The 9,152-nt window shown below is 34.9% G+C and overlaps 1 protein-coding gene across 2 annotated transcripts in view; it reads right to left on the bottom strand.

The window, feature by feature from the left end:
- Nucleotides 1-2,346: 2,346 nt before the first annotated feature.
- The window catches only part of KLHL7 (kelch-like family member 7), a 55,771-nt gene continuing 48,965 nt past the window's right edge, over nt 2,347-9,152 (bottom strand). For both annotated transcript variants that reach the window (XM_004676765.2, XM_012721060.1), the window contains 2 exons: nt 5,400-5,497; nt 2,347-3,761 (listed from right to left, as the gene is read on the bottom strand). In XM_004676765.2, coding sequence (XP_004676822.1) covers nt 3,478-3,761; nt 5,400-5,497 — 382 coding nt within the window. In that variant the 3' untranslated portion in view covers nt 2,347-3,477. The remainder of the gene's footprint in view (nt 3,762-5,399; nt 5,498-9,152) is intronic.

The raw sequence follows: 9,152 nt of genomic DNA, 5'->3' as shown, positions 1-9,152 counted from the left end.
GAGAAACTTTTGTTTGAAGTCCACATAAATGTTGCTATTTGAAATTATGTAAGAATCAAACATCTCACTTGTGCCCGGGTCTAAATCACTTGACATCCAGAAACAGTCTTGATGTCTACCCCAGTTTAGTGCTTTAGACCATGGCTTCCTAAAAACGAATTAGCTATTTTTGTAATTTTGTAGTTTTTAAGGAAGCATGACCCTCTCAGTTCAGATTTGATGTTGATGCTTATATATACAGTTAAAGAGTTTGTCAAAACTACTTCTTTTAATTTTTACCTAAGTTCCATCTTCCTCCAAAATCCTACAATAACTACCTTTTTCTTTGTATGAAGCACCTCACAGCTCCACAGGTGTATGGTCTCCTTTGTTGCAAGGAGTCAAAAAATCTGAATTTGTTGAAATACGTCTTTGTGTCTGGTGATTTAGGACGGCTGAGTGTTATTCTTGCTCACATCCTTTGGGCTTGGGCAGAGGAATCTACAGGAGTAGTGGAAATAATTGATGCAAACTAATTAATTTAAAAATCAGTTCAGTTCATTTCCAGGCAAATATATGGAAGTTACAAATATAGTACAAAGAAGTTTTACCCAAACCATCTGCAACTATTGCACACCTGACCTGATGCCCCACCACCCAAATACTTTATTTCCTACATAATCACAATACAATCACCAAAATGAGGATATCTAATGCCATCTAATCCTGAAATTCCATTTATGTTTTTCCAAATGGTCCATTATCCTTTAAAAGAAAATAATCAGTTGCCTTACTCATATTTCTTTTGTCTCCTTTTATATGGGAAATCTGTCTTTCCCTGCTTTCATGACCTTGATACTATTAAATATTATAGGCTAGTTATTTTGTAGCCATCCCTCAATGTTGGTTTAACTGATGTTTTCTTGTGATTAGATTCAGATGCTGCTTCTTTGGCAGTATTATCACAGAAATGTTGTCATGGTTTTTACATGGCATTTATCAAGTTGTACACTATTTCTGTCTCATTACCTATGAAATTGACTTTGATCACTTGATTAAGATGGTCTTTTTGTAATAAGGATTTTGTGGGGATTCACTTTGAAAGTATATAAAATCTCTTTTTTAAATCAATATTTTGATTTAATATTTTTGTTGTTATCATTTTTTATTTTGATGGTATATTATCCCAAATTCAGTCAGTGGGAGCCCTGTAAACATTTTTGTTCTTTTGGCATATTTCTTAATTCTTTGAGCTCTTCCTGGTCCACAAGATGCTCTAGACTCATTTTACACATTTGCTGCTCCTATCCTGGAATAAGCCATTTCCCTTAGTAGTCTTGGGTTTTGTTTGTTTGTTTGTTTTGCTGGTACTTATAAATAAATTGAGATCTGAACACTAAGTTAGCTCATTGTTACTGCTATGTTTTTGCTCCCAAAGCCTTTCAAGGGTCTTGGTAGGGAATACATAGTAAAGACACATAGGCATACTTATACAAATCATTCCTATACTCATTAAAACTTGAGTTCATGCATACTAGTGATTTCCAGTTCCAATCCAAGATCACAGTATTCATTGTATTTTCCTCTAACTCCCTTCTTTGTGAAAAACTTGGTCCCTTTTTTCTCAACATACTTATTTTGAACAATCCCCTTGTACTAGCCAATCTGTCAAAGTCAGATATAATTAGTGAAGATGAGGTCATACTGGATTGGGTTAAATCCAATGACTATTGTCCTTATACGCCATGAGAAGACACAGAGGGGCACATAGGGAAGGCCATGAGACAACAAAGGCAGCGATTGGACTGATGGAATTACAAGTAAGGAATGCCAAGGGTTGCTATAACTACCAGGGGCTAGGAAGCAGGCTGGGCAGTTTCTCCTTCAGAGCCTCCAGAAGGAAGCAACTCTGCCAACTCTGCAGAAAGCAACTCTGCTTTCATTTAGGACTTCTGGTCTCCTGAACTATAAAAAGATAAAGTTTAGGCCACCAAGTTGTGATACCTTGTTACTGGGGCCTTCAGAAAGTAATACAGGGTGAAAATGGGGGAGACTGGGGTTTCTTTTGTGGTGATAAAAATGTGCCCAAATTGTGATAATTGCACAATTCTGAGTATACTAAACACCACTGAATGGTATCTTTCAATGGGTGAATTGTATGGTATGTGAATTATATCTCAGTAATTGTTACATACCTTCTCACATAAATATAAATATACCTATATGCTTTTTGTAAGTGTTTTCATTTAAGCATCTTTAGGGTTTAATATTATATCCCCTATATAAAGACAACAAAAACATTGTTTCACACACAAAAAAATCATTACTAAACACATTTAAAATAATTAATAAAACTTAGTAGTCTACTTTAAGTTAAAAAATATTTAATAATATCAGATATATGACAGCTTTACATACTCATTCCATACATTCCTTACTGTAAAAGGACAAACTATTAGCAGGAAAGAAATGAATATTTGGATTTGTAAAAGATTTATTGACCACATAAAAGCAACAAATACAAGATGGCATATATACACCAAATTATTACATAACTTTTAGTGACAACTGGGTCAAGTATCTCTGATATGTCCTGCTAAGGAAATTATGTACTTTTTTAATTCATAAGAAGTTCAAAGTCAATATTGATATTATATAACTACTAGTGCTCATTACCTAGAAATTTACTATAAATAGTTTAATTTTTTTGATAGTTCATTGTCCTTATTATGATTGGATTTTACTTAATGGTGAGGATTGAAGAGGCATAATTATTTTTTAGTCGTTGGGTAAAACAATAAAATGGGTGCTAAGCTTGACACTTTGTATTAAAAAGATGGAGAATATATTTAGTTGGGTTGACTATATTTCATGAAGAACAGAGAATATTATTAAGTCCCAAAATGTGGTTATGAAGTTTTGTGAGAAAGTGTATATATGCTTTGACTCACTTTGTTTTTTTTGTAAATGGAATATATTTGGTACTGAGTGGAACAAAATTGAAAGAAACAAAATTACGTGAGACTAAAGTTGTTCTTATCAGGACAACTGATAGGAACTGTTTTGACTAATAATTCATACTATTTCTTGGTTCTTGGCTGAGCAGAAACATACAGACCTAACTACATAGCACTTTTATTATGTATGAAAAATAGAATCTAGAGCTAAGATGAGGCTCCTTTGCTGATGAGCCAATCTCCCACTCTTCCATAATCATAGTTAGAAATGTGAAATTCATTCAATAATTTATATTTTCACCAAATGCCTATAAATTTTCAAGTGTACTTGATCCATGTATTTTTGGTTACATGACCAGGTGAAATAAAGTCTTCACATACTTCAAATTAAATAAGGAAATACATATAAAAGAAACATCTATTTCTCATTTTACTTGAAACATCCTTCCAAAAAAAAAAAAACAAAAGACAAATTCTTGGAACAAAGCACTGGTGGCTATATTTTTGAGTCTCTGATGAGTCTTCGAAGTCTACTCACTTTTCATGTTTCAAGGGTTTCTTCATTTGCTCCACAAGTATCAACAACACAAATCAAACAGCTTGTTACTGGAAAAGCTCGGACTTTTGAGTTGGCGATCCATTTGTCTGTTTCAGTATTATATTCAAGGATATGTCCTAATCGACCCACACCTTGAAAACCAGCCAAGACATAAACTATTGAGCCAACTGCTGCACACTTCACTGTTACACCCTTCCATGGCATTGGTGAGACCATCTTCCATTCATTTAATTTAATATCATAATACTCCACATTGTCCAGACCACCTTCAAAAGAATAAGACAACATTATATTAACAAGATCCTCTTGCAGTAATAATTCTCTAGATTTTTCCTAATGTTTGAGAAAATTTTCAAACATTGTTAAAGGTTGCAGAATTTTACAATGAACACTTATCTACCATCTAAATTCTCCTTATTTTAACACAATAAAATTTAATTGTTTTAGAATCATAAAATTTACATTTATTTTACAAAATTAAAAATGCTCTATTTATTCAGGAAAAAGAAAGCAAACCAATGTATTTTCCTCCTAATTAACTTTCATTAGAATTATTCATGTCCTTTCTCTTTCCACCATGTGTCTTTCAGCATTTTAAGGAATGCATCAATGAATAAGAAGAACATGAAAGGAGTGGCAGTTCTTCCTACCCACTTGTGCCTATGCAAGTGTCTTTTACTTTTCTGCCCCTTTTCTAAAAACCTGTTCTTTATATATATATATATATATATATACATATATATATATGTATATACACACACACACATATATATATATACACACACACACACAAATATATAACATGAAAGGGGAAAGGAGCTATTTCATTATTTCATTGTTACTTTGTGGGAAGATTTATTTATTTTATGCATACAAGAACTGGGATACATGCCAGAGGTATGGGGGTGAGAGGATTCACCAGAGACAGAGTAGGGAACAGAACAGGCAGATTGACTAATGTACACTGCTGAGGGGAGCAGTGGGTGGGTCAGGAGAGGTCTGCCATGCCATGTGGTCACCTCTGTGGCTGGGGATTGATCTCATGTTGCAATGGCTATGGATAGTTTCAGAGTACTGTGCTTCAACTTATTGTGCCATCATGAAGAGCTTTCTTTGTTACTTTGAAGTATGCTTAAAGGTACCAACTAGAGTGAAGTTTGAGGACTATATAGATTCAGTTCAGATTCTTCATTACATAAAGCAATTATTATTTTCTTAAAATATTTATTTATTTATGCATACAAGATCTGGGGTAGTGGCCAGAGGTGTAGAGGGCTGAGATGATTCACCAAAGACAGAGTGGGAAGCAGAACAGGTGGACTGATTGAAATAAACTGGTGAGGGGAGCAAGACAGGAGAGTTCTGCAGTGTAATATGGGTTAGCTCCCATACTGGGATTGAACTCAGTGCTGCAGTTGCCAGTAGCTTCATTGTGCTGAGACTTAGCCCCTTGTGCTACCAGGGAGGCCTTACATAAAGCAATTATTTAAGATTCTCTAAACATTATCAAAGAAAATAAAAAGGACAAGTTGCTGATTTATAAAATAGTGATATTATCATGTGATATTTCATTCAAATTCTGAGAAAAAATCCTGAAGCATGTATTTTAAAGGTTTTTATAAAGTTCAAATGTTTCTGTCAACCCCATAGTTTCTAAGCTAGTCTGATACCATTTCCAGGGGGTGTGTGGGATCGATCTGAAATAGTCTCAATGACTTTTAGCCATTTCCCACCTTCAGATGTTAAAAATACAGCCATGTTTGTATAGTTCCTACAAACGATAAAAATTGGTACAATGATGTTTGTAATAAATGCTTGTATTAAGAGTTTAAGAAATGTTTAAATAAGATAAGGAAGTCTAACAAACTCATTGGTAAACTGAACAGTGAATTAACATTACATACCTAAACCATTCTGACCACCCACAGCAAATATCTTGTCTTTTACAAATACCAGTCCATGATTCTTTCTGGCTTCAATCATTGGGCACAGCTCAGTCCACCTGAAAAAATATGTTTTTAGTATACTTGTTTATGGTAAGCTAATGACTGTTCTACTGGTTTATAAGAAAGGTATGTTATCCTATGTAAGTGCTTATTTACTCTTACATATGTCCACACACATACAGTGGCTGGAAGGATAGAAAACAAAAGCTTAACATTAGTTTTGGGTAATTTTATAAGGTAGATAAGCAGAGACTTAACTCCTTTCAACTATGATAGGATATAAGAAATAAAGGCTACCTAGAAACTAGTTAACATATCTTTGGAAGAAACCCATTTCCTGTGTAAACAATAATTTGTAAAATGGAAATAAAAAGGGGAAGGTACTTAAGTCAAGGTAAAACAGTAATGTTGTTACTTGTGGCTTTAATTAATATTTATTCATGAGTAAGTAAAGCACAAAGTTATCATGGGCCTCTAGCAATCATCAAACTAGTAGTATCTGTTACTATTCACATATCTGTCATCAAATCTACACTTTGAAATTTAGACAGCTCTAGTAGCAAAAAGCACTATCATTCTGTCAAGTTCAATAAATTTTTGCATATTGTGTTTACAGTGATCACTAGAAATAGTGAAATTGAACATACAAGTATGAAAGAATCTTCAACTAATTCATATGTAGAAACATCACACACATATATGCAGACTACTGTTTACTTTTTTCTGTAAGATTCAATCCCTTCTTTTGCTTATACTTCCATGTATATGGTGTTACTGGCTGGTGCTCTTAATAATCAATACACACCAAAAGGCCCTAAATAACAATGAAAGTAGAATGTGGTATAAGTGTAATTCTCTTATATGGTTATTTGTGTTTCTTCCTTTAAACAATTTGATATATTTAACTTTTCAAAATGTAATTAGGGCATGATTATAACTGAAATGTTAACATTCTATGCATTGTTTGTTTTAAAAACTGTTTCTCTCTGACACATACAGATATACACAGAGAGAATGTGTAACACTCAGCACAATCATGTTCAGAGATTCTGTAAGGTGAGGTGGGTAACACTACTCCTGTTTTTCAGGATAAACACATGAGATTGGAACAGGTTGGAAGCCAGAGTTAATACTAGACCTCCACTGCCTCTCTGTGCAGTGAGTTTTATAGAGTAAGCTATTCAAGTGCATTAAACATGCACTTGACTTGCAATAATTCAATTTACATATCCCTTCTATCTCCAAATACATCCAGTATATAGAAAATTCATGTTCTTATGTATAGCTAAGCCTCCTAACAGTTTAGCCCTATGAAGTTTCACCAAACACCCATCCTTCCTCTGTAATTCACATACAGAATATGAACATGGTCTGTGTTTTCTCCAACTTGAAATTTAGTATAAAGAGGCTAAAAGTCCTCAATGCTCAATCTGTACACATTATTTTCATAAGTTTAATTTTTTAGCTTCCTCCAGCTAAACACATTCCAAAATGACTTAGGAAAAATTTCAGAACTGGGAAGTAACATTCTCCTAAAAGTAGCTTGAATGGATAAATTATATAGAGAGAAATCACAGAAGTACATCACTTATTTTTCCAGTTGTGAGTTGGATATTTTATTCAAACTAGCTCTTTACTTTCAAATTTAATGCATTAGCTTAATAAAAAACAAGAAATGCTAAGTTGTATGTTTTGAAATACTTCTCCAAATGGAATGTATTTGTCTGGTCTTAAAAAATATTGAGGTTACAGAATTCCTTTATGCTTCTTTGCTATTGTGAACAAGAATATGTTGATTTTTACTACTATCTTTTGAATAAAGATCTCAAAAATTAGAAGCCTGGAGTTTATATAGTTATCGGTTCTACTTTAAAAGATTTTTTTTAGGAATGAAAAAATAATTAGGCAGAAGGGTGAATGGGATTATAGTTTCCAACTAATATTCTGTAAACTTTTTTAGGAGGGTGTCTAGGAGGTAAAGTAGAAAGAGACATAGGAGAGAAGACAGGAGGTTATCATCCCTTCACTCCCTTTGTGTGGTTTGGGAGAAGCTGAGGCAGACAGCGGACAGATAGGGATAGCTATGTATACTGCGCGAAAGTACTAAAGTGTCTAAACTTTAGTGAGTAGTAATTTTGACCCTATCAAAAGATTTCCTAGTCTTAATAATTCAGTAAAAGATTAGTTTCATGGTAAATTGCTGTTATTTCTATTACTAACCAGCTAAGCAAAAACAAATAAACAACAACAACAAAAAAAACAATAGAAATTACAGATTTTGTTTGGGAAAGTTTTTGGTTATGCTTCTTCTACCCTTTACAAATAGGTGGGAAGCTTAAAGGCACAGAACTGATTGTATTTTATAATTAAATTCTCATTTCTTAATTTAAAAAAAGCAGTAACAGGAATAGAAGGTGCCTTTATTTCACAGTCTGGCAATATTTCCTAAATATAGAACACAAACACTCTGGTGCTGCTCTGGACATAACTTTTAAGTTGAACATATTTGCCCAATAATTGTTTTGGTAAAGAAAGAACAATTCTTCTTTCAAGTGAGTGAGTGACTTTTCTTATCAGACATCTGAGTATCTGGGTTTCTGAGAAGCAACAGAAGCTCTGACTAGCATAACATTTGTGTTCATTTCCTCTTTAACGACACTGGACTCGCTACACTTCCTATTGATTAACACATTTCTTTTGATTACACTAGTGGTTCCATTAATTACAATGTCAGAAATACTGACTAAAACATTTATGTAGCATTTTGCCTTTGTAGAAGCAGTCATTTACTTCTCACTTGATTTAAGATTATTGTATAATAAATGTGAATCTAAACATCCTTTCATAAGCACAAAATCAAAAAATACCTTTTACCTAGGGGTATGATTAATTAATGACACAAACCAATGCATATTATATAATTAAAGGCAAATTTACAAGGCTCCACATGGCTCCAGTGGTGGCAAAACTTACCCTGCCCAGCAGAAGCCATGGGATAGAAAAGCCAGTGGTGAATCAGGGCTTCCGTGCTCAGCACGATGCCTTTCGGCCAGCCTCTTGGCTCTGATGGCAGCAGCTCATGCTTCCCTTCCCTGGTAGGCCTGCCCTGGTTCCACAGCAGGGCCCACAGCCCATGTGAGACTACCTGACGTCAGCATAGGTTTGGACAGTCTGGGGGGGTTTGAATACTGTACTGGAATTGTAAACCGACCAACTAGACTTGAAAGGTGGGTACTGTAAACCACCTATGAACCCATAAGTCAAGGTTTAAGAGGATTTGACACAGACTTGTCCAGGCCCTCTCCTGGAAAGACCTGTAAAGATCTCTGTGGATGTCTAGGACTTTTGCATCTGAGATTTCTACTTCCAATTGCAGCCTGACCACTGCTCCTGTCTCTGACATCACCTGCTAACTTGCACCAATGGACTGTGCCGTGTGTCTTTTAAAGGGTTGTACACTGGTGCCTTGTCCTTTGGCACCACCTCTAAAAGAGCTGTCTACTGTTAGCTTATGCCTGGCATCTCTAAAAGCTATATAACACTAGTGCATGGTCCTCTGGCATTGTCACCTGCTGGCCGGCACTGCTGACCTGTGCCTGGCCATCTCTAAGAGCTGTTCACCACCTCTAATCCTCTGGCACCACCTCCTAGTTGCTGTTGCTTCCAGCACTGTCTGGTTGAGTGTCCAGAACTGCCCAGTCCAGCCTCAGG

This window comes from Condylura cristata, unplaced genomic scaffold (assembly GCF_000260355.1).
Source record: "Condylura cristata isolate star-nosed mole 26May11 unplaced genomic scaffold, ConCri1.0 scaffold00005, whole genome shotgun sequence".
NCBI lineage: Eukaryota > Metazoa > Chordata > Mammalia > Eulipotyphla > Talpidae > Condylura > Condylura cristata.
The sequence above is the reverse complement of the archived record's forward strand: the minus strand, read 5'-3'. Positions and strand labels throughout refer to the sequence as shown.